Raw genomic sequence first — 26,162 nt, forward strand, 5'->3', positions numbered from 1 at the left:
TGGGGCAATCTGGACAATTTCTCTCAAGGGCCGGGTATGCAAGGTAGAAGAAGATCCTGTGTAGCCATTCCCACTCACAGCTCTTCACTAAATAGCACATTACTTAGGACCCATTCTTGGGGTTCATTCCCATTCCGGACAGTGAGTGAGTAAAAGCAGGTATGTGCACGTGCACATGTCAGTGGCCTGGGCTCACGGCTCAGGAGTACAACGAACAGCCCTCAGTCTGAGTTCTACTGGCCCACCTGCTTTCCAAGCTCCAGGCTGAAGGCAAACGTGTGGGAAAGGACGATTTAGCAAGACCATTTGCTCTTCTGCATGTAACACACAAGTGAGCATTTGCTTCCATTTCCTAGGACCTTAATCAAGCCAGGAGGTCTCCCCTCCACCCATAAACCGTGAAGACTGAGTGGCTTGTGCCAAGCCTCAGTGAGCATCAACTGAAGGATTATAATTTGGTTTCTAAATCAGCGATAAAGTGGTGCTCCAAATACAACTGTCAAGACAGCTCCTTCACAGGAGCAGTAACACTTTAGGGGTGAATTAACTCTTGTAATTTAAGCACAATTATGCAAAGTGCTTCTGTATTCACACCACAGCCACACTCAAGAACCTTATTTCAGTTTCCCACATCTTGTAAAGGCCTGGGTGTGGCTTACTTTTTTTGTGGGGTTTTTTTTTTTTGAGGGGGGGGGCGGAGTACAAAGTTACACAGATAAATTTTATCCAAGAATAACACAGATGGTTTTTCATCAGGCTTTAAGAAGACTGGTTTCTAGTTGGTGTTGCATAGCAACTCAATTTTAAAGGGAAGAATTCCCAGCAATCTCTCATTGGATCGTGTGGATTAATCTTCACTCAGCGAGGTTCAGCCCTCTGAAGACTCCTGTTGCCTGGGAAATGGTGGATATTTACAAAGCAAACATCTTTTTTAAAAATGGTCTGTTTGGACACCAGAGAAAAACTGAAAGGAAAAAAAACACAAGTTTTTTTTTTAAGCAGTGACCAATCCAATCTGTTACTACTTTTCTCCTCATAGCCACTAGATGGCGTTTCTGATATAGAATTTGAGCATGTGTGCGTGTGTCGGTAGTGTTGCTAAATCATGATAAGGAATAGTAATCTACCGCAGGATTTCATAAGAACAAAGTTCAGCCCCGGGAGATGTTTGGAAATTTTGCTATTTTCCAGGATGATTCCATTGCATGTGCGTCTAACTCTGGAGAATGCAAACACATAGAACAAATATGATCCTTGGAATCACACGGACGGACAAACACCTCACATCTATCATCGTAGAGAATGGAGTTCATTGAAATCGTTGAATAAGGAAAATGTGAGGGAGCTTAGGTTTTATCCTGTTTTTCTGGCTAATTCTAGCTTGAGTTTGGGGAAAACTGTTATACTCACAGCATCTTGAAAGCCGAAGAGGACCACCTGGACTTGATTTATGCCGTGGCTGTCGAAGTCCAGCTCTAACTTCAGCTTCGACAGCGTGCTGGCTATGATTTTGCGGTCCGTGGATCTCACGAATTCACGGAGGCTGGCAATGAGGGTTGTGATGTGTTCCCATTTGAGTTTCGGCTCTTCGGTGCCCTGTGGAAAAAACCCACCGGTCCTCAGCTGATCTGGGCCAGGCATTGTCAGCCAAGGTCCTCCCTGCCCACAGGCCTTCCTGAGGACACCCGGGCTGCAGAGCGCCCCTGCTAAAGAAAAAGGACCGCACTGCGAGCAGTACGGCTCTTCCTTTACCCCGCAGAGCATCGGGCTTCGGGGGGTCGGGCAGCTGCCCCACGCCTTGGCCATCAGCCGAGACATAGCAGACAGACAATGCTGTAGTAGACAGACAAAGCTGTAGTAGACAGACAAAGCTCGGAGCTACCGCCCAGCCTGACGCAAGAAGATTCTTGCCCACAGACCTTTTAACTGGGAACTGAATAGGGAACCAGGCAAGAAGTCAAGGGACCTCGTGCTCGAGGTCTACCCAGAGAGAGAAAGCATACAACAGGGCATGAGTACATTCAGTTAAAAGGCAGGAAGCAGACACAATGGAGTTGAGGATGCCAGCTGGCAGTGGGGGACGCGGTCAGAGGGGGCAGTGGCCCACCAAGCAGGCCAGCGGTGGCCCAGCCGGAGGAAGGATGTGCAGAGGACTGGAACCGGACATCACTTGGAGTCTCAGGCTGCTCTCCGTCTGTGAAGCGTCTAGGTGCCAGGGCTGGAAATCCTTGGGCATCCACTCCCACCATTGCTGTGCGTCTACCTGCAACACCCCCCAGTACTCCCACTGCCCTTTAAGGGTGTCAAATCCTTGCAACCAAAAGGGCGCAGCTCAAACTCCACCCCTGAAACTGTTCTTTACCCATTAAGGACATAACAGTTATAAGAATGAACCAGTGGACTATTTTTAGATATTAAACATAAAACATTTAGACAAATTCCCTCTCCCAATTTGAATTTTCTCACCTTGAGCAAGGGACATTACTTCCTATAAGGAAATATAGTAGGATGTTATTTATCTTCATTTAACTTTAAGAAACGGGATTTTTATTATGCTCATTTCTATCTCATATTGCACATTTTCTCACTGCATTACTAAGATTAAATTCCTCAACTGGGCTTTGAAAGTTACAATTTCTAGGATTCTATTAAAATAGAAGAGAAATGCACCTTCTTACAATATATTTCATCTGGGGGCTTCTACCATGTTTATGCTTCCACGAGAAAAGATTATATTAGAAAGCTTAAAAGCCATCATTAAGGGAATATTTGAAATTCAGACTGGGGACCATGATAAACTTTGTGTGTTTTTTTCCTCTTACCACAGATTAAATTACACAGAAAGTAACGAATCACAGGCAACACGAAAATATGTTCAAGAAGGAAAAATGTGAGTTATTCAAAAATTGGAAGCTTATCTTAGTGAAAAATCAGTTACATGTTTGCCAACAGTTTAAATAGCAAACATCTTTTTTTTTTTTTTGACATTAGCTTTGTTTTGGCAACAGAAAAACATGTTGCTTCTGGTTTCTGATGCGGGAACCACTGTCCTAGAAAGAATGCTCTCCACTCCGGGAAATTTTTCCCTCCAGGCTCTTCCACCCAGTTTCGTGGTGGTCCTTTCCATTTTAACACCTGTCTCCGTGCTAACTCCCTCAGGTGCCGTCATCAACCAGCACCTGACGCATCGGATGTGCCTGATTGGAGTTTCAGGGAGCAGCACCTGGCGGCCGTCTTCCCTCAGCCCTCCCAGTGCCGCTCCGAGCTATCTGCGCCCCAGCCCTTTATCCTTCACACCTCCTCAGCCAGGACGATGAGGTCAGAATGACGTCAGAGATTAAAAGGCTTTCGCAGGCTGGTTTGAGAACCTGACCAAACCTTTACGATTTGGTTTTGTTATACAGGGCATACTCGAATGAAAAGATGTATCCTAGGGAAGTGGACTTGGGCCAGTGGTTAGGGCGTCTGCCTACCACATGGGAGGTCCGCGGTTCATACCCCGGGCCTCCTTGACCCGTAGGGAGCTGGCCCATGCGCAGTGCTGATGCGCGCAAGGAGTGCCCTGCCATGCAGGGGTGTCCCCCACGTAGGGGAGCCCCATGCGCATGGAGTGCGCCCTGTAAGGAGAGCTGCCCAGTGCAAAAGAAAGTGCAGCCTGCCCAGGAATGGCGCCTCACACACAGAGAGCTGACACAACAAGATGACGCAACAGAAAGAGACACAGATTCCCATGCTGCTGACAACAACAGAAGTGGACAAAGAAGAACACGCAGCAAAATAGACACAGAGAACAGATAAACTACAAACTGGAGGGGGGGAGGGGAGAGAGAGAGAAAAAAAAAGATGTATCCTAAAATATCTAATAAAATGAAAAGCATTATTTCTCTCTGGTTGTAGGAAAAAAAGAAGTATTAGATACTGTGGTTCGCCTGTCTGATGATAACATCAGCAGTAATGACAAGAGCTAATTACATTTGCAGAATGCTTTCTAGTGGGAGCTCACTTACCTTCTGACCTCAGTAACTCCTTACAGGGACCCTCTGCAGTAGAGATTATTCTTTCCCATTTTATAGGAAACTCATGCTCAGAGAAGTCAAATAACTAGCCCCAACCCCCCAGCCTTTAAATGCTGGAACCAGGACCTCCACGGTAGCAGCTGAAGCAGTGCCCAAGCTCCTAACCATCATATTCTACTCCCCATGGAAGAGGGAGCTGGGAGCAAGGCTCAGGCCCTGCTCCACCATGAACTTACCATTCGGTGTCACTGGAAATGACATGCTGCCTCCTTAGCAGGGCAGACAGGACGCATGCTATGACCTGGCGACCCCAGGTTTCCCTGGGGTCTGACCAGCAACTTTGTGCTGTGCCCCATGACCAGCAACTGTCCACCCACAGTTGCTTTTAAGGTTTTATTTAGTTTCTCCTTGTAGGGAGAAGTCCAGTATGCTCATAGAACTAGGACATAACGGGCAACTTGAGGATGACTGACTCATTAACCATCTCCGCAGCTTAAGGAGCTTCGCACGGTCGGGGAGGTGAGTTCTCTTTCCAGGCTCAGGGCTGGGCGCATCTGGCAGGAGGATCCCAAACGGGCAGGTGTTTTCCGGCCTGGAAAAGCACTCCCCTTGGCATGCCTGAGAATTTTCAGCCTCCCTGGAGTCCGTGGGCATCTGCCTAAAACATGCCTCTTAAACGCAGGGCCGTGGAGCAGCTTTTAATAACATGAAAAGCATTATTTGAATGCTGCAAGACCTTGGCAAGGTGCTCCCCTGCCCTGTGCCTCAGTTTCTCCACCTGTCTAACGAGGGTATGAACAGTATTATTACTATCGGATTGTTGCCACGAGGATTAGATGAGGCCACATACATGAAATCCTGAGCCTTTTATTGTTTGTCCTTCTCCATCAGAACATCCCCCTCAAGAGCAGGCAGAGATTTTCCACTCAGTCCACGGAACAGTACCTGGTACTTGTTCACTGACGCCATCCTCTTCCCCTCAGCCCTCGAGGGACCACAGTGAGGGGAGGAAAGGCAGGAGCGAAAGCCAAGGCTCCAGACCGCCACTCTCCTCGGTGGCCTCCATGCTGAGAGCCCCGGCTCTCCCCCTGGGCTCTCCCTGGCCCCAGGGTGCCTCCCTCCTTTAGAGCGGGGGTCTGGGGTCCCCAGAGTGTGGCTGGAACTCAGGTCAGCACTCCTTGTGCCCAGAGACCCTCCCGGCCCCCATGAGGCCTTTAGTGGCTCCCATGGGATCTACACGGGGACCCACCGGGGAGCCCGCCTCAGGCTCACAAGGAGCAGAGAGGCTTAAGGCTCGACAGCCAGGCTGGACAGGAAGAGCCTAGAGAAGAGGGCCTCAGTCTACTTCCCTCTCAGCAACGGCTGAGGAAAGGCCAAAGACAGACCAGGAAACTTGGGGCGCCTGGCCCGAGCCCTGCTGCTGCCCCCTGGGCAGCTGTTTCCACAGGACTTAAAGGAAGATGCCATATTCACGCACGGGGACCCTGTGGGACAGGAGGCGGCGGCGGCCGGGTGGGGCCACAGCCAGCCCAGGTCCCACTGAGGAGAGTGAGTATCGTGGCCTAGGCTGGCCGTGTCTACGGGGTCCGTGGGCAGGAGGTCTGGGCGGCCTGTCACCAGCACGCAGAGCCTGGGGAGGGAGCCCCTGCTCCACTGGGTTGGGAGGGAATCCTGTGTGAGGGGGTTCCCCCTCATATCTGTGAAGGGAATCCTGTGTGTGGGGGGGTTCCTCCTCATATCTGTGAAGGGAATCCTGGGGGGGGGGGGTAGGGGTAATTCTCTCTTGGATCTGTGAAAGGAGTCCTGGAAGGAATCCTGGGGGAGGCGGAGATTGCCCTTCGGATCTGTGAAGGGAATCTGGGGGTGGGGGTGGGGATCCCTCCTTGGGTCTGTGAAGGGAATCCTGGGGGTGGGAACTCCCCCGCATATCTGTGAAGGGAATCCTGGGGGGTGGCGGAGATCGCCCTCGGATCTGTGAAAGGAATCCTGGGGAATGGGGGCTCCCTCCTTGGCTCTGTGAAGGGAATCCTTTGCACGCTTTCCCGGGGAGCAGTTTCCCCGACGGGCTTTGTGCTCTTTTTTCACAGACCCATGGCCCTCTAACACACTGTGTGACTCACGTACTGTATCCGGCCCTTCACCTTCCACTGGAATGGTGTGTGGGGGTCTCTATTATATTTGCTGGTGTTCCTGGAATGCTCCGAGGAGTGACCAGCATGTATCAGGGCTCAGTGTGTTTACTGACTGGATGAGTAAACACATGAACAAGGGTCAAAGAGGCCCGTAGGGACTAGGAGAACCTCCCCAACATGAAAACTTGGTTCCTGACGTAGACAGGCTATGTTCAAAAGCACAGTTTCTCAGGGAGGGATTTGCCCATTTCTTCCCGGGGTGTGCTCGCTCTTTCCTCGTAAGCAATGCCACTTCCTCACGTCTCCACATCATCTGTTAGGATTCAAGGTGGTTACGATGCAGTGAAAACATGTCAGCTTTTACAGGGTTCTACCTGAGCCAAGGATTCCATCAGGTTCCTCACGACTTTGTCCTGGTCTTCGGTTAGGATCCTGTGGAGGGTGGCTCGCCGCTCACTGTCCTTTCTCAGCAGAAAGAAGCCGGAATCCTTTTCTTCAGGAGAGGGTGGGGCACTGTGATCTTCGAAATTTTCATCTGGAATGCTGTAACGATTGGGGAGCATACATGACCATTTCCTCCACAAGAAGATGCCCTTCCAACACCCTTCCTCCACCCGAACGAGCCAGGCCCTCACCCCAAGAAGAGCGTGCGCATTCCTTTCACATCTCTCTCCCCACAGGATTTGGGTCTCGTCTTGAAAGAGAAGGGGTCTGCCTTGAGCTCCGTGTCGGGGGAGACGGAGCCGTACTCGCTGCTGCTGCTCGTGTCCTCCACCAGCACAGGCACTGGCAGGGAGATGCTCCTGAGGTACTCTGCGGAGGCGAGGAGACAGCGCTGCCTTCACGCTGCGAGAGCGGCCTCAGGCCAGCAGGGCCGCCGTCAGCCAGGAGGTGGAAAATAACGGGGGTGGGCACGAGGGCTGGGGCGAGGGGAGAGTGCAGCCGCTGTGGGAACCAGTTGCCGGTTCCTCAGAGAGTTCAACAGAGAGAGGCCACAGGACCCAGCGGTCCCACTCCTAGCTCTGTACCCGAAGACCTGAAAGCAGGGACGCAGACCCGTGGACACCACCGCACAGAGCAGCCTTGCTCACAACTGCCAAAAGGTGGGAGCAACCCAGTGGCCCTCGGCAGATGACTGGAGAAACAAAACGCGGCACAGAGTACAACGGATGTTATTCAGCGTAAAAAAGAAAGGAAGTTCCGATACGTGGGGCCACGTGGATGAAACCTGAAAGCCTTACGCTGAGTGAAGCCAGGCAGGGAACGGGGAGTTACCATAAAAGGGGCGCAGGGTTTCTGACTGGGGTGATGGAAAAGTCCTGGTAACGGATGGTGGTGATGAAAGCACAATGAAAGCAATCGATGCCTCTGAACTGTACTCAAGATGGTAATTTTACGTTACATACATGTCACAATAAAAAAAAATCAAGAGAAAACAATGCTATAAAAATTATGCAAACTGAAGCACTGATGGCAAGAGAACAATATTTGTCCAGTATCTCACTCTGTTAAGTGGCACGATATCGCTTCAGAGACAGGCTGGATGGTTCTTGGGAATTAGGAGACTAAGTTTTATCTAGACACCACCAGGTGAGGGGCTCCCACCATGCGTGTGTGTGTGTGCATGTGCGTGTGCATGAATTTCAGAAGTACACGGAGTAAGGACTTGGGTTAGCCTGCTTTTTGGTGGCATCATGTAGCTGGACTGCCCAGTAAAAGAGGGTCATAGTGACCTGTGGATTTTAGGGTTGCTATGGATACTGACGGCCTAAAAGGAGGTCTAATGAGGCAAAACAGTATATGCTTCAGGATGGAACCCAGTGCCTGTCGTCCTGGCTCCTCCAGGAAATGCAGAGACTTAGAGAGGGGGGAGAGCCCTGTGTGAGCGGCAGGGACCTTCCCCTACCTGACTGTATGTCAACGAGCCTGGCTGTAGAGGGAGGCCCCTTCTCCGTTAGGCCAACCCATGCATCTGTTCATCCAATATGCATTTTACAAGCACTTACTACTCGCTGGGTCACCCAGAGGAACGGAGGACAGATTGGAGAGAGGGGCACAAAAGGAAGGACTCAAACACAAACCTCGTTTGAGAAAAGGGATCGAAGAATGCATTAAGATGGGGGAGAGGAAGCGGACTTGGCCCAGTGGTTAGGGTGTCCGTCTACCACATGGGAGGTCCGCGGTTCAAGCCCCGGGCCTCCTTAACCCGTGTGGAGCTGGCCCATGTGCAGTGCTGATGTGCACAAGGAGTGCCGTGCCACGCTGGGGTGTCCCCCACGTAGGGGAGCCCCACGCACAAGGAGTGCACCCCGTAAGGAGAACCGCCCAGCGCGAAAGAAAGTGCAGCCTGCCCAGGAATGGTGCCACTGGCACAACAAGATGACGCAACAAAAAGAAACACAGATTCCCGGTGCCACTGATAGGGTTAGAAGCGGTCACAGAGGAGCACACAGCGAATGGACACAGAGAGCAGACAACTGGGGGGCGGGGGGCAGGGGAAGGGGAGAGAAATAAATAAAATAAATAAATCTTTAAAAAAAAAAGAGAGATGGGGAAGAATATGAGCTGAAGGGAAATTTTTCCTGCAGGGGAGGGGATTATTTCACAGATCAGTTTGGGAAATGAGGAAGGTGACAGGATGAGAGTCTGGAGCTCTGAGAAGGACTGGAGATGTATACTTGGGAGCTTCTGCTACAGATGGCATTTAAAGCTAAGGGCTGCTTAAGTTAGGGAGAGATGAGGCGAGGGCAACAGAGCCAGGCCTCAACTTCACCGCTATTCCTAGGAAAAAAGCAGGAAAGGAGGCAGCCCAGCAGGACGACGGGGAGGCAGGAGAGCAACAAGAGTGTCACAGCGCCAGCAGGCGAAGGGGCTGAAAGCAAGAAAGAATGGCCATCCACACCGAGAGCTGCTGACAGGTTGAGGAAATTGAGGAAAGCATTTGTCGAGTTGGGCCAAATGGGTCTCGTTAGTGACCTTGGCCAGAGCAGATTGAGCAAGAGGAAGGGCAGGTGAGAGGTTGAGGGCAACAAAGAGAAGACCTGGAGACACGGCCTCAAGTGGAGAAGCCGTGGCGGGGAGCAGAAAATGGGCTGCCAGCCACCCAGGCCACAGTGTCAGGGAAAGAAATGTTCATGACGGAAGACGCTGGAACATGTGCATGTGGGAGGACCTGGAGAGGCACTGAAGAAGCCACCTGAGGCGGCAGGGATGTGGATGCAGGGCCCCAGGGGGACGCTCTCTCCATCGCAAGGGATAGGAGAGTGAGAAAGGGGGCCCAGGCAGGAGGCTTACACATCTGTGGTGCGACTAGGATCAAAGCCACTCCCGATGTTCTGAAAGATCTCCTGGCCTTTCTGTGGCAGTTCTAACAGCAAGCGGGGAGAAGCGCGAGAATTATTTCCAGAGGAGCATGTAGACAGGTGCCCCTGCTGCCAGCTCACGTGTATGAGCAAGCTGGGTCTGGGGACCTCAGTGTGGCAGGACTTCCGCCCACCGTCAACCTGAAAGCTACCGTCCTGCCCAATCTTTACCAAACTCCATGCCCCAGAACTGGCCATGGAAGGCCTCAACAAGGCTGGATGAACCTCTTAACTTGACCTCGGTGCGGCCAGGATGTGGTGAAGGAGTGTCTCTAGAGATGTGATCCCACGGCTCCGTTTTAAGGCTGATGGGAAGGGTGTGAGCTCAGAAGAGGCCATGGGAGACTGGGGCAGACAGGGGGCTGGGGCTGGTCCATGGGCTGTCGGGAGCTCCTGCCTGCGAGAAGGAGATGGTGCTAACTTCAGGGAACTGGTCCATCCCGTGGTGGGAAAGTGGGGACTCCCAGGTCCCTTCAGTCACTCTGAGGGCCATGCCAGAGCCCCAGGGACCCTCGCAGTTCTCCTTCTCGGGAGAAGTCCCGAGCCCAATGTCCCACAGGCCTAGTGCACAGGCCTCGGACAACCTTCAGCGAGGGTAAGGGCTAGCCCGCTGGCTGTTTACCAGAAAGTGCCACCCCCGGCCCCTGGGCAGGCCTGGGCCTTGCACAGGCCACTGCTGTGCCCTGGTACCCAGGCCCTGGTGCTGCTTGGAAATCTGCATAAACTGTCCTTTGCGCAGCTGCAGAACCACCTGTCGACAGCTGTACTGCCCAATAAGGTGGTCACGAGCCATGTGGAGCTCTTTAAGTTTAAATGAAATAAAACTAAAAATTCAGGCCTTCAGTCCTGATAGCCATCTTCAAGTCATCAAAAGCCCCATGTGGCTCGTGGCTGCCCCACTGGACAGTGGAGACACGGGACATTTCTGTGAGGACAGAACGTTGTACTGGACAGTGCCGGTCCATAATGCTAGTCCAGGTGGAAATCTTCCCCGCTCCCCAACCCTCGTCCCTAATTCCTCTGTGCAGCCCACAAGGAGCCCTATGGCATCTGTCCCCACTCACCCCTCCAGCTTGGCCCCCACCCCGACCCCATGCACCTTAAGCACCAAAGTTGCTGAGCCAGCATGGGGCCCTGACCACATTGCAGGGGTCACACACCCTGGCATGAACGCGTGCTGCAAGTGGCCTCACCTGGCTTCCCACTTCCCATCCCACCGGTAAACCTGCATTCACCAGGTGTCACCCCTACTGCAAAGACGTCCTTGAGCCCATTTCTCAGACTCACTTCACACTCTGTCCCTCTCTAAGTTCCTCTGGGCAGACAGAACTATACGAAGGTGTCGTGGACTTTTTACCTGCACATCTCGCCTACCACAGGACAGCTCCTTAGAGCCTGGAGCCATGCCTTGATGACCTTTACATGTTCGGGGTCTAGCCGTTTCCTGTGCATATTGGAAGTGCACAGTAAATGTTCACTGAATTAAATGAATTACTTAATTCTCTGGGTCAGCATGTGGGGACTGGGAGCCGAGCCCAGAACACGACTGTCAGACTTCTCTCTCTAAAGGGGAAGCAGCTCCTCTCCCTCTCTCCCCCCCACCTTGTGAAGGAGGCCTGGGTGCAGTTTTTGAAGGTAGGCGCCCCCAGATAAGGGCGGTGGCCTCTGTCCTCTGGACAGAATCGGGACAGGGCCTGTAAAAATGACCTGGGAGAGCTGTCGGCTGTTTGCCCTTGTCCTGGAGGAGAGCCAGAGCAGGTCACAGTTCACGGCTAGAATTATAGGGGCGTGGAGTTCCTGTGACACCTGAGAGCAGGACACGGTGGCTAGGAGTTACATCACCAGCCACGCCCCCACGTCCTGATGTCCCTTGAGCTGAGCGTCTGCGCAGGCTAACCACGCGGGGAGTGGGGGCTACCCCTTCTTCCTAGGCCCACGCCTACGTCGCCAGCACGGGGCAGAGCAGGGAGCAACGGGCCATGGGGGGCAGAAAGGCCCAGAGAATCCAGGAGGCCTGGGCGAGGTACCGAATGAGGAGAGCCGTGAGGGACCTTAGGGAAAGGAGAGGGGCGCTTCGGGCTGGGGTCTGAAATTCTGAAGCAGCCAGTGGGCTGAAGAGCAGGCCAAGTGGGGCGGAAATCTTAGGAACGATAACCACTGTGAAGAGCGAGCCGCGTGGAGCCTCTGGCCCAGTGACCTCGATGGACCTCCACGACGACCGCCTGAGCAGGTCATGGAGCTGCACCTGCAGGGCAGGTGAGGAAACTGAGGGGAAGTGGCTATCAAGGCCACCCAGTTAAGAGGTGACCCCAGCGCCATCCTCTCCTCTTCTCTGTCAAACCAGGTCACGTCAAAAGTGGGATTAGAGTCTCTAGTTAGAGCAGAGCCTCGATTACTTGGAGTTACGCTCGGCAGGACGCTGTAGGGCATGTGGGGGTCACGAATGGCCTTGGGGTCAGCAGTTCTACCCACCCCCCCTCGTGTGCTCTTAGGCGTCCACTTGCTGAAAAGGCTGGGGGGCAGAACCACCTGCTCCATCACCGTCCCCCTTGTCCCCCCTTTCTCTCTCCCCAAGTGTATGCAGATGGGGTCACATAAGCTAAATGTGTGCATGTGATGGGAGGCTGTTTCCTGCAATTAAAGCATCATGGAAGGGATTAAGCTCTCAGGGCTTGAGCGTCAGGGCAAGGCTCCACGCTCTTTTAGGTTCTAATTTTACGTGGTTCTTAGAACCAAAGCCGGGAATTGTTACACGAGCCCAGAATGCCAGATGCAACAAGACATTGCTGCGTGTCACACATCTAGAAAGTGGCTCCGTTGGGCTCAGAACTGACTTCTGTGTGATCGGGGCCCATTTTGTGACACCGAGGCGGGCCATCAGGAGGTGGATGAGCCCTGCGGAGGCACCCCCCCCCATGCTCCCCCCCGCACCTCCCCCCGTGAAAAGGCAAGGAGCAGCCACGGAGGAGGAGAGGGACCAGCCGCTCCTCCAAGCTCCTCCGGACTCTCAGTGTGGAAGAAGGAAAGCAGGAGGGGCTGTGCCCAGGACACCCCCAGGGGCCCTCTACTCGGGTCCAACAGACTTGAGGCCTCGGGAAGCCGCGGGAACCTGGCCCGGTGCACGGAAACCCAGGGACAGGGGCCAGGGGGGCCCCCCAGCGCTTGATCAACAACCCCTCCCCCCCAGGAAGGCCCAAACTGTGTTCCTCTTTCATGATTCTTTGCAATGCACCAGCTGAGCTTCCTAGAGCAAATTCACCTTTGTAATTATGATCTGCAAAGACAGCGTTAAAAAGCAAAACCACAACTACCCCTGGGCAATGAAAAATAGAGGTAACACAGGACAGAGGAAACTGCCCGTTGTTGGAACTTTCCATGAGAAATCCAGTAAGTGGCCAAATGGCTCCAGACAAAAAAAGTATGGACTCCACTCAAACTGAAGGTGTCAAAATTGACAGAAACCATCTTTCAGTTAGAGAGGAACAAGTTAAGCCTCCTTCATGAAAGAGAAAGGGGAACGGTTTCTGGAGGCCTCTAGGAATTATACAGGAGCTTCCCACCCTGCAAGGAAGCAGGGAATGAGGCTAGTGATGGGGATTCTAGGGCCTCCTGCCCATGACCAAGCAGGGAATGAGGCTAGAGATGGGGATTCTAGAGCCTCCCGCGCATGAGCAAGCAGGGAATGAGGCTAGTGATGGGGATTCGAGAGCCTCCTGCCCATGACCAAGCAGGGAATGAGGCTAGAGATGGGGATTCTAGAGCCTCCCACGCATGAGCAAGCAGGGAATGAGGCTAGTGATGGGGATTCGAGAGCCTCCTGCCCATGACCAAGCAGGCAATGAGGCTAGAGATGGGGATTCTAGAGCCTCCCACGCATGAGCAAGCAGGGAATGAGGCTAGAGATGGGGATTCTAGAGCCTCCCGCGCATGACCAAGCAGGGAATGAGGCTAGTGATGGGGATTCTAGAGTCTCCCGCCCATGAGCAAGCAGGGAATGAGGCTAGTGATGGGGATTCGAGAGCCTCCTGCCCATGACCAAGCAGGGAATGAGGCTAGAGATGGGGATTCTAGAGCCTCCCGCGCATGAGCAAGCAGGGAATGAGGCTAGAGATGGGGATTCTAGAGCCTCCCGCGCATGAGCAAGCAGGGAATGAGGCTAGAGATGGGGATTCTAGAGCCTCCCGCGCATGAGCAAGCAGGGAATGAGGCTAGAGATGGGGATTCTAGAGCCTCCCGCCCGTGAGCAAAGGAGAAGCAGACTCACCGCTGGATCCAGCTGAAAGAGCTGTGGGAAGGAAAGCAAAGGGCACAGTAAGAACACATAAGGGTGTCGTCACGCTGAGCCGTCAGCACAAGCGGACATTTGAATTGGGTCAGGGCCCACCCTCGTTCTGTGTAAACCCCAAAGACACCAAGAACAAATGGATTGTCTGCGTTTTTCCCTTTCTGAAAGGAGTTCTGGAAATTACTGCAAAAAGGCCGTTTACATATATATTTGCATTGCTGTTTTATTTATAAATGACAACCTTACCTTTCTTTTTTTGCTGTTAGTTGTTCAGAAAGATATTCTCGAAGAGGCAGTAGGTATTTTCTACTGCCTAGAATGAAAAGAACATTACCTTGCTGGCTCGAAAGTTTAATAGCTCTGGAAAAGCCCTGCAGCCCATGAGGGGCAGTTTTAGGTTCCAGCTCTAAAAGCCTACATGCCACCCATTTTACACTTTCACTCCAGCATCGACAAGGCTAGAATGCTATCAGTGCTGATACTTAGAGACCTACTGACCATATGATGGAAGATGAGTGCATATGGGGTCCCATCACTTGTGAGACCGATGGCAGCCGAGCTCCACTATTGGAATGGACTGTCTGAGGACACCGTGTTAACATTTATACCAATTTCCAGGGCCATCCGTAAGCTGATAAAATTAGTTTGACTCCTGGAAAAGCCCTGCATCTTAACAGCTTAAGATTTAGCAACTCCGACCCATCGCCTCTGTGCCGCAATCACAGACCTGAGAGCTTAGGCTGTGTCTTTTTCTTCTTGCTGGAAACTTTCAGGAAATCGTCCATAAGCAAGTCATTCGCGCAGGCCCTCCTGACGGGGTCCGGTTCAAAACATTTCAGGATGAATGCCTTGGCCTCCGCAGACATGGACTCGGGGATCTCGGGGTGGACTTTAAACATTCCCACCTAAGACACAAACACAAGAAGAACGGTGGGCCTTTGGAGAGCGACCTTGCCAGCCCTTCTCAAGAGCCCCCGGTTCCATCACGCGACGAGACCCTGGACCCCAGGCGACGCGCTCCCGGCCTTTCCCAGCGTGAGCTGGGACGCGCTTCCTTCAGGTTCTGGGGAGTCTGCAGAGGGCGTCTGTGAACTTGGCCAACGATCTAGGCAAAGACGCTCGTGTAAGAGAGGCAGCACCATGGAGTATTCATCATACACCAGCCCTCTGAGCTCCAGAACACGTGAGCACGTCGGTGCTTCCGCTCACAAAGGCTTTCAACATAGCGGGGTGCCGGGCGCCGTGCATTTTCCAACCACAAGCCTCATCGGTTCCTCCCGGTGATTCGGGGCATTAGACACTGACCCCCCCCCCGTCACACCACGGGGGAGGAGAGGCTCGGAGGGGTGGTTAGGAACAGGCAGCTCTGGGAGCTGAACATGGTTTTGTTTCACTTTAAGTCAATCCTCTTTCCTCCGTAATGTGATTTGGAAATACTTTCCCCATCTCAAATCACCTACATTAAAAGAGACACTAGAAAGCACCTGAGAATGAAATAAACAGCATTTATTTTATGCGCCTTGCAGCCATTGTAAAACTTGTTTTTTTCTTAAAGGATGTTCTCATGTATTTAGGGCAGAGAAAATCTTCTAAGGGGAAGCAGATTTGGCTCAAGTGCTAGAGTATCCGCCTACCATATAGGAGGTTCAGGATTCAAACCCAGGGCCTCCAGACCCATGTGGAGCTGGCCTATGCGCAGTGCTGATGCGCGCATTGAGTACAATGCCACGCAGGGGTGTCCCCCACATAGGGGAACCCCATGCGCAAGGAGTGCACCCCGTAAGGAGAGCCACCCAGCACGAAAAACGTGCAGCCTGCCCAGGAATGGTGCCACACACACGGAGAGCTGACACAACAAAATGACGCAACAAAGAGAGACACAGATTTCCAGTGCCACTGACAAGAATGCAAGCAAACACAAAAGAACACACGGTGAATGGACACAGAGAGCAGACAATGGGGGGGGGGAGTAAAAAATAAATTAAAAAAAAATCTTCTAAGGAAATCTATTTTTATAATTATAATTATATAGCTTATATGAGTTTATTATTATATAGCTAATATGTAATTTTCGTAATAATGATATAGGCGTCACCACATGTCAGACCCTAAGTAGTCTCATACAAGCCTCACAAAAGTCATATGGGTAGGTACTATGTTTACACCTGCTTCGCAGGTGAGGAAGCTGAGCCCAGGTACAGTCTAGGCTAGCTCGTCTCTCTAAGGTGGTATCATCCCTTTTAAGATATGACACGCACACCCAGAACCTCTAGTGGCTGGGAAAAGCTTTCTACGATTGTAAGATATGCAAAATGTGACCTTGAACATGGCTGCTTGTGGCTCTCCCAGTTCATAGAAGGGCGGTTTCCCAGTGGCCATCTCGATGATCGTGCAGCCCAGGGACCAGATGTCGGCGGCTTTTCCGTAGCCCCTGGGTCCTTTGTCTATTATTTCTGGTGCCATGTACTGAAGGGTACCTGGAAATCATTCAAACACATTTCACTTTAAGAGGAGGAAACAGATGGTTCTCTAACAGCAGTTTCGATTTCTCTAAGTAAGACAACTTAAAAAGTGTGATTCAGGTCTTAGTAGCTCATCTTTTTTGAGTTCCAGTTTTCTCGGTTGTTAATAAAAGTTGAAATAGCCATTACTGTGGATTCTATCAGCAATATAAAAACCTGTTTACCAACACTGTCTGGCTAAGAATGGGTGCTTTCTCATCCCCTCAAGAGCATAACTGAAACATCATTTCATTGGTACCTCTTAGAAACTTCCAACAATTGGTCTTTCGAGGTCAACAGAGAACATATAAACGCACTTGTTTTTCCTAAACACACATTTTTTTATGTTTGGTTCATCAAATAAAGACTACATATATTTACTTCTAAGCTTTTCCAGGATAAACCTAGCTCCGGTGACCATTTTTTATTTAATGCTTGTTGGCCATTTAGGTTACTCCAACTTTCTGCATTCACAAAACAGCATTGAACAGTCCACACCTGGCTAAATATACTTTAGAAAGGAAAAAAGAGGGAAAAATGCTGGAGTATTCCACACGTTCCTATATGGCTAACAAAGGAGGTAAAGTTGGAACAATTCATAAATAGAATATCAGAATACTGCAATCGGCATGCATAACAGGATTCCATTCTGGTGGGAAAATTAGCATAAACTTTGTATGGAATAACTGGTAAACTGGAGGTTGCAAAAGGACATAACAACCGGATTCCATTTTTGTGACTATATACATGAAGGCCATACACTAAATTGAATACTGTTAGTGGGTGGGATTATGGCTATTTATATTCAATTGCTTGTTTGCATCTTTTAACTTTTAGGTATTGAGCATGAGCTGCTTTGGCAATAAAAACATCAAAAAAGTAGCGAACAAAAATTACAAAATAAAAGCTTCTGGAATTTAGAAGGTCTCCTTTTAAAAACTGTGATTCATTGCAAGCCAATTATGCATGCTGGGTTAATTTCAATCAATTTTCACTTTTGTGGAGGATATGTAGTATATTCCAACTAATCCTGTTACTGGCAATTGGGGATGTTCTAATTAATCTTCCTATTGCCGGTCACGAGTTATTCTAACTTTTCAAAAGCACAGGCCATTTGGATGAAAATGAATTAAGAACTTAAAGACCAAAAAGTAATAACATACTGAAAATGGAAAAAAAAAATACTTAAAAATGTATTATGATGGAGAGCAGGTATAGCTCAGTGGTTGAGCTCCTGCTTCCCACGTACGAGGTCCCGGGTTCAATCCCTTGTACTGCCTTGAAATGAAAACGTACTGTGGCTTACAAAACTGCGCCCTGTTCAAAAATTGCCTGTGTTAGGCCAAGTCATCATTTTGATCCAACCAACTTGCTTTCCACTAAATAGGAAATACTTCTTTTATTGTGGGCCAAATTAACTGTACCTGCTATTAGGGACAGTGTGTTAGTCAGTCTCTATGGCAGACATAGCTTTCTGTCTCCCAATATCCACAGAGTTACCCTCTCCAAAGAGTAGTCTTGCCACTGGAAATCGATGACCCAGCCAAAGACCACATTTCCTAGTCCCCTTTCCTTCCAGGTGTTACCTTGCCAATGGAATGTGAGTTCCTGAGGCTGTGGAGAAAAGCCTCCTGCAGTCAGTCCAGGAATCACCTGCAGTAGATTATTACATTTGAAAGAAATAAACCTGGGATTGTTTCTTATAGCCACTAGTGTGTATATTAACTAATACAGTCTAGTTCTCCTAAGAATAATTGTTTATTCATTTATAAATGCTATTATATGTATGTTTCCCAAATTATTAATTTCTGCTATATTCCTAACTATATTATTATTCATTCTTTTTTTTTTTTTTAATTTTGGGAAGGAAAAATTTATTAACGACCGGCCGGGCTTGGGAACTCTTGTTGAAAACCCCAAGAGCCCCAAATAAGATATCTGGGTTCTTTTTATACAAAAGAAGAGCCAAATGGTGCTTTGTTTGAGTGCTGGATAAGCTTGAGTTAACACATATTTCCCACATTCTAGGTAGGCTGGAATTAACATATTTAGTTTGTATCCTCCCTGAATATTCAAAGGCTATAGAGCCTATATCGCTTAATTGGTTTTCCAGGACTGGAGTGGTTGGCATGGTTACGAAAGGTGGGGCTGCAGTTTTCATTCTCTGATTCGCACAGCCCAGGTTATTCATGAAGAGATGCACAGCCCCCACCCACAGCCCATATCAATGGAAGCACAGCACTATAAATGTAACACCATGTAACACCAGCGAAGAGTACACTTAAAATTGGTTAAAATGTTTAACATCTATGTTACCACAAAAAAAGAAATTAAAACATAGTCAAGGTAAAATATTGACCTAACAAAGATTCTGTCTGCTTTCTATGCATACCTTCATTGTGGAGGAAAAGAAAGAACTGAATGGTAGCCAGGACCCAAAACTCAAATTCTCAAAACACTACCCCATCCCAGGAGAACTGAAAGTCACTTCCCTTGTCATTTTTTTTTAATCTCCTTAAATAGTACTATCATTATATTTCTTAATTCCTGAATTGAATGCTTGGTTCTTCTGTTTCCATTCTAATTTCTTAATCATGAGATCAGGAAGAACCCTTAAGTTATGATTAAAAATACGGGGACTCATGCTCAACATTACTAGTCATTACAGAAATACAAATCAAAACCTCAATGAGGTACCATTTCATACCCATTTGGGTGGCCATCCTAAATAAAAACTTTTAAAAAAGAAAAAACAGAAAAGAGTAAGTTTTAGCAGTAACATGGAGAAATTAGAACACTGCATTGCTGATGGAAATGTAAAATGGTTCCACCACTGTGGAAAAGGGTTTGACAGTTCCTCAAAAAGTTAAACACAGAATTACCATATGGCCCAGCGATTCCACTCCAAGGCATGATACAAAAGAATTGAAAAACAGGGACTTGGACAAATATATATCCGTGCTTGTTCAAACAGGAACCTCTTATGTTTTTCAGTGTAACATTTTTTTTGTGATGTATATATCTTCAAAAAAAATACAATTTACGAAAATGATGTGGTGGGGAGTGGGGAGTGGGTTATACAGAAACCTGTTAAGTTTTTTGTTTTATTATGTTTTTTAAATGTAACATTCCTTGTGATCTAGTAATTTAAAAAATTAAATAAAAAACAACAAAACAAAACAAAAACCAAAAAAAGCAGCACTATTTGCAAAAGCTAAAAAGTGGAAATGGCAAAAAATCCACCGATGGATGAATGAATAAACAAACTCTGTTGTATCAATACAGTAGAATATTATTCAGCCATACAAAGGAATGAGATACAGATACATGTTACAGCACGAACACACCTTGGACACATTATGCTAAGTGATGGAAGCGGGGCACAAAAGGCCACAGAGTGTAATGATTCCATTTATTAATATGACACGTGCAGACTAGGGAACGCCACAGAGACAGGAAGCAGAATGGTGGTTGCCAGGCCCTGGGGGAAAGCAACTGCTTAATGGGCTCTGGGCTTCCTCGGGGGATGATGAAAATGTTCTGGTACTAGATAGAGGTGGTGGGTGCACGGCACTGTGACTAGACTAAATGCCCCTGAATTGTTCACTTTAAAATGGTTAATTTGATGTCAATTTCAACCCAATTAAAAAAATGATAGAAGAGGATGTCATCTGTTTCAGGCGTATTTTATTCCTCAGTCAAATGTACATAATCCCTGCCTGCGTGCCTGTGTGTCTGTGGCCCACGGAACCATTACTAGGTCATCGGTCATAGGTCAGGTGACATAAATGCGGGCAAATCGTCGGACCGGGAGTAAAGAATAAAGTGAAAAGGAGAGGACATTTCAGAGGCCGCATGACCCGTGGTCTGATGGAAGGAGCATCACAAGGGAGCCAAGTAAAGCTCGTTCATCCCAGTGAACACTCAACTGCAGCTACCGCACTGGCCCAGATGAGGATGGATTTGCATTTCTAATACCCCTGAGAGTGATTTCCTGGAGTCCAGCAATGAATCAGGAGCAGGAACTGGAGCAAATTTTTGCCCTATCTCCATGCTTCTGATAGACTCCTACAAATTACATAATCAGCAAACAGGAACCCACCCAAGATGCCACGTTGAATTCATTCACATCCTGAGGCACTTGCCAAGAGGGATACTTCAGGATTTTCTGATTTGTCACCAAAGTGACAGGCATTTTGATAAATACAGACACCTCTGATGAATGCCTCATGCATGATTTATAGGTGACAATTATTACCCAAAATTGCTTAAGCTACTCTTATGAATCACAGGAAACATAAAGGCTAGAAACTGGCTGTTGTTTACTATAATAATTAGAAGCATGACACATCCGCTGAGCCCGTCATCTTGCCAGGTTTCTCTAGACCTCATCATAACACAGCAGTAGCTCAGCTAACAGACAACTGCACTTGTCTGCTCTCAGCTTACACTGTCAAAACTTCTGGAGGAAAGCATTTCACGTGGCCAAGGATGAGGTGACCAGTCTCCCAAAAGATTTGCCCACCCTCAGTAGAAATCTGTTACAGTTACGCTTCATTTATTCCTTCTTCCAAGTGATAACTTTTTATGATTTAAACACTATCAAATGGCTTTTAAGAAATTATATGTTGAAGCCCGCCACTCTCTCTGGTTGTCTCTGGGTCTAAAATAAAACTGGCAATAGAATTTAAGTTGCATTAACACCTGCGTGGGAATTTTAACTGATCAAAAATATAGTTCATTTTAAAAACTGGACTGTGCAAGTTATGTCTTAATATATCATACAATATTATTATCCATCAGATAATACTTCAAGGAGTTCTAACTACCTTTTGTGTTTAATTATCTCCCAGAGAGCAGATGTCACAAAAACCAGGCTTAGGAAAGTGGACTTGGCCCAGTGGTTAGGGCGTCCGTCTACCACATGGGAGGTCCGCGGTTCAAACCCCGGGCCTCCTTGATTCGTGTGGAGCTGGCCCATGCCCAGTGCTGATGCATGCAAGGAGTGCCCTGCCACGCAGGGGTGTCCCCCGCATAGGGGAGTCCCACGTGCAAGGAGTGCACCCCGTAAGGAGAGCCGCCCAGCCCGAAAGAAAGTGCAGCCTGCTCAGGAATGGTGCCGCCCACACGGAGAGTTGACACAACAAGATGATGCAACAAAAAGAAACACAGATTCCCATGCCGCTGACAACAACAGAAGCGGACAAAGAAGAACACGCAGCAAATAGACACAGAGAATGGACAACCGGGGCTGGGGGGGAAGGGGAGAGAAATAAATAAAATAAATAAAATAAATAAATCTTAAAAAAAACACCAGGCTTAGTTCATATCTGTTCCTTTCTTTACTCTAAAAGCATGATATATAATATTTTACATTAAAAGACTGGCAAAGCTAGATAATGAAGATGCAAAACAATCTAAACATTAGCCTAAGAAAAATACATGAGAATATTAACTCTAAAACCCAGAGCTCATATAAACTGCATTCCAAACTTTTAAAAATAAATTACTTTAAAGTAAACTATTTTAGAATTTCTTTGCTCCTGCAACTACCCAGGAAGGCCAGATAGCATAGTGGTTAAAAGCTTACACTTTGACATCACACTCCATTTACTCATTCATTCCCCAGATCCCTTCTGAGGGCCTACTGGGGGCTGGCTGGTCCGGGCACTGAGGTGCCAGCAGTAGAGTTAATAGACAGAACTCCTGGGCTCATGGAGCGATGTGTTCATAGCGGGAGACAGAACATAAACTAAAAGCATGTTATAGAAGTAAATTATATAACACCATCGAGCCTCCTTAGTCACAGATTCCCTACTTAGGAATTTGCCTACTCGCTAAAATGTATTTGTAACCCCAAAATCAATACCCATGGCCCTTTCACAGTCATTTGTGGACGTGTGCAGCGCGGCCAATGCACACACTCCCAGCTGAGGCCAAGCACGGTGACGCTCTGCCTTCCGGTGGCAGCTCTCCTGCTGGACACAAGTTTCTTCTGCAGTCCACATAGTGCTACGTTTTCCATACTTTTAGGCTTTTTGCGGATGACTTCGCTGTCCGGCACCGAGGCACAGTGCTCAAGGGCCATCTAGCACTTCTAAGCACAAAAAGGCTGGACTGTGCCTTTTGGAGAAAATACGAGTTCAATAAGCTTCGCTCAGGTTGGGTTTTGGGCTGCCCGCTGCAAGTTCAATGTTAATGAGTGGACAATCTACACTAAGCAAGGTGTCTTTAGGCACATGTACTGATCCACTAAGGAAGATGCTGAGACCGGAGGCTGGTGGGAACCTCGGCCCGTCTCCCCGAGGGCGCAGGTTCAGGACTCACTCATTCACGGCGACTTTATAGACAACTACAAACCAGGGGAATCGGCTGTATGTTGGAAAGTGACTGTGAGGACCAGAAAAATAAAAACTGCAACAGAGCAGAGCAGGGAGGGTGGTTGTGGTAGGCTGGAGGAATGCTGGGAAGACAGCGAGAGGCTAGCCGTGCAGGGCTGGGGGATGGCGAAGCACGCCGAGGCCCTGAAACTGGACCGAGCCTGGCGCAAGCCATCCTGCGTGGCCCAAGTGGAGAGGGGGGAGTGAGGGCTGAGCGGTCCCCCGCCCCTCGTCAGGCCCAGGCCTCGCCCGCCGTGGAGAGGACGGCGGTGTTTACACGGAAAGAAAGAGGAAGCCACAGAGGGCTCTGAGAGACAGGGCTCGCTTTATGTCTTTTTCAGGATGCACGGGGGATTGGACCCAGGCCTCGAAAATGGAAAGCAGGCGCTCAACCACGGAGCTACACCTGCTCCCCTTGGTTCATGGTTTCAAAGGATGGCTCAGGCCGCAGTGTTGAGAACGGACAGCAGGGGGCAGTGCGGAAGCAGGGAGCGCAGGGAGCGCACACTGGCTTCTGAGGACCAGGGTGGGAGGGTGGTCGCAGTGGAGGCCGCCAGGGGCCCGAGTTTGGACACGTTTTGAAGGGAGAGCCAACAGGCTTCCTCTACGGCTGGGGTGGGAGCGCGAGCAAGAGAGGCGCCGCAGGGACCTCCAGATTTGGAGGTGCCACTGACTGAGGCCGGGCCGGGACGAGCGTGGGCGGACAGGTTTGGGGAGAAGAGCACGAATTCCAATTGGCATGTTAAGTCTAGTTTGACTCCCGGCTCTGGGGCTTACTAGCGCTCTGGGCAGGCTGCTGAATCCCTTTGAACCTTCATTTTCTCACCATCAACTGGGACGACTGGGGGGTGTATGAATTACAGCGAAGTAACACGTGGAGAGCACTTAGTGCACAGTCAGGGATACAGGAAGCACTCCATAAGCGGTGGTCGCGGCGGCCATTCCCCTTGCCCCAAGTGCCACAAGGTGAAACCCAGCCACGTCTTCCAACTTGGCTCACCAGAGCTCGACTCAGCCGCTGCGGTGCGAAGGGCACCGAGCCGGGGCTGTGGGCATCACGGGGCGAGGGGCCGGGGGTCTGCCCCCCCAGGCCCTGGCCGGGGGCACTGGGCCTGGAGGTCGGTGCCCTGGTCGCAGGCCTCGCTCCTGGGAAGGCTGGAGAGGGCCGACCACGCCCAGTGCTCTGGGGGGGTGGACCCCACTACTGCCCGTTTGGGAATTTCACACGCCAAAAGAAAAGTGAAAAAACAGTATTTTCAAGACTGGCAGGAGAAGGCTCATGGGTGCGGAGCTCCTGTGTGGGCTGATGAAAAAGTCCCGGGGTGACTGTTGTGGGGCGCACAGCACTGTACCCCCCCCCCCCGATGTGCTTGAGAGGGGCTCCGACCGGAACCTTTACGGGGTATGTATGTGGCCACGACAGAAAGCTCCACGTGGAAAACAAATTCGCAGGCGGTCTGGACCGAACACCTTCCCAAAGAAAGCACGTGCCGAGCGGGGGTTTTCTTCTCTGGAATGACTAGTTCTCGGCAGTATCTAAGATGCCCCGCGCCAAGTTGAGAGCAGATGAGGAAAGAAACGGAAGGACGTTTGAAATGATGAATAGGTTAGAATTTATATTGCTGGGGAAAAAAATACATTAAAAATGTATTTAGGTCTGTGTCCAAAATGCCCTTGGCCATGGGGGCGGGAGGGGCCACAGGGCTTGCTGGCGAGGAGAAAAGAGAGTTTTCCTCGCCCCACCTTTGCCCTCCCAGGCTACCAGAACAGCTCCTGCGGTGGAGAGAAAGCTGGAGTAGATCACACAAAGGAGAGGGCCAAGATCCAAGTGCTACCACTTACAAGCTGTGGGGGGGTCCCCGCCCGCCCTGTCAGCTGAGGTACCATCACCCACCTCAGGAATTCAGAAATGGGGGTGCCTCAGCAATTTGCTTTACGGTAGACCAAAGAGTATTCACCTTTTCCCCCCTCAGCGTCCCTCTCTAATGACAAGAACTAACACTTCGCCAGAGTAGGTGAAATGGCACTAGGCGCTGGAAGGGAGGCTGGGTGGGCGTCCTGGGCCCCTCCCGACCGCGCGGGCAGCCTCGGGGGCCCCTGCCCTCAGTTTCCCAGGGCTGCCTCTCACGTGGGCGCCACCTTCCCAGGACTCTGCTCTACAGGCAGTTCAGTGGAGGCACAGCCCAGCTTCTCCAGAAAGCTCTCACCCCACCCCACTTGGGGAGTGAGTCACTTCCTCCTTCAGAATTGGAAGGGGAGGGAGCTGTTTATGTTGTGTGGAGACCAGCCTCAGGCAGCAAACAGCAGTGGGAACCCGGCCTCCGCCTCCCCGCGAAAATAAGAGCAAGAACCAGAGAGGCCCGGCTAGGAAATCTCAAAAGAAAAAAATCCTTGCCAGGGTTACGGTGGTTTAGGGCAATCAGGAGAGAAGTAATCCAACGAGAGGGAAAACAGAGGGCAAACCGAGAGCTTTTAAAAACCTTGATTTGATGTAACATTTATGTAATCTAAAACTTCTTTAAAAATAAAAAAAATTAACTAAAAAAAAAAACCTTTGCGCGGCACTGGGCAGGAGAATGAGCAAGTCACAGAAATTCAAAAGGGGCTTGAATTGTGAGTAACAATTTTTGGGAAGTAGCGAGAGATTAAGAGTGTGAGCACAGACTAAACCTGTCTCTCACACTACCCTCAAGCCCGGCCATGACTTCTTTAATTACAAAGAGCTGCATCATCATTGCGAAAACCTACCAGTGAAAGTTTCAGTGCATGGATTTATGCCAGCAAGCCTCTTTGAGGTCCCAAAGTCCGAGATCTTGAGCACTCCGCTGTAGGTGTTAATCAGCACGTTGTCACCCTGGGGGACAGAGGCCAGATGTGATCAAGCACAGCACCTGCTTCCAGTGCTGCTGGCTTGCAAGGCCAGGAAGAAAGGGTGTGGGCAGAGCAAAGCAGGACCCCGATGCTGTACTCTTCACTCATCACTTATTGCAACAGGGAATTCTTGTTTACAAATTCACAATCTGCTCCTCAAGTCCACAAGGTCAGACCCGGCTCCGGTTGGAGCTTAATGCGGTTCACAGCTGGGAGCGAGCAGGCTAGTTTAGGGAATGGGAAGAGGAATCTAAAATCTGGCAGGAAAACAGGGCGGTGAGGTGGTGGCCATCAAACCCCATCGGGAAATGCCCTGGGGGAAAGACCCCATCAGAAGACTGCCAGAAGGACCCCTTGGGAGTCCCCCATTTGGAACCGGAGTTCATCCGAGGACAAACCCCAGATAGTCTCAAGGAGCTTATTATCATTGGGTCCCTCCGGGGGAACTGATAGGTGGGGTAATCAATCAAAAGAGCAAAGCGCTGGGACCCTTCCCCCAAATATTAGCAAGGGGAGGAATGATTAATGATTGGAAAGTAAGGACCTAAATCGCTCTCTTTCTGCCTGGAGCAGCCCGAGAAAGTACACCTGGGGACCCCTAATCTGTCCTTTCCT

At 49.8% G+C, this 26,162-nt stretch overlaps 1 protein-coding gene across 1 annotated transcript in view; it reads right to left on the reverse strand.

The window, feature by feature from the left end:
• The window catches only part of MAP3K5 (mitogen-activated protein kinase kinase kinase 5), a 209,632-nt gene that overhangs the window by 22,049 nt on the left and 161,421 nt on the right, over positions 1 to 26,162 (reverse strand). The window contains exons 18-24 of the mRNA XM_058307543.2: positions 25,425 to 25,530; positions 16,115 to 16,272; positions 14,523 to 14,700; positions 13,775 to 13,795; positions 6,784 to 6,961; positions 6,523 to 6,691; positions 1,411 to 1,596 (exon numbers count right to left, since the gene is read on the reverse strand). Coding sequence (XP_058163526.1) covers positions 1,411 to 1,596; positions 6,523 to 6,691; positions 6,784 to 6,961; positions 13,775 to 13,795; positions 14,523 to 14,700; positions 16,115 to 16,272; positions 25,425 to 25,530 — 996 coding nt within the window. The remainder of the gene's footprint in view (positions 1 to 1,410; positions 1,597 to 6,522; positions 6,692 to 6,783; positions 6,962 to 13,774; positions 13,796 to 14,522; positions 14,701 to 16,114; positions 16,273 to 25,424; positions 25,531 to 26,162) is intronic.

This window comes from Dasypus novemcinctus, chromosome 11, assembly GCF_030445035.2.
Source record: "Dasypus novemcinctus isolate mDasNov1 chromosome 11, mDasNov1.1.hap2, whole genome shotgun sequence".
NCBI classification, from domain to species: domain Eukaryota; kingdom Metazoa; phylum Chordata; class Mammalia; order Cingulata; family Dasypodidae; genus Dasypus; species Dasypus novemcinctus.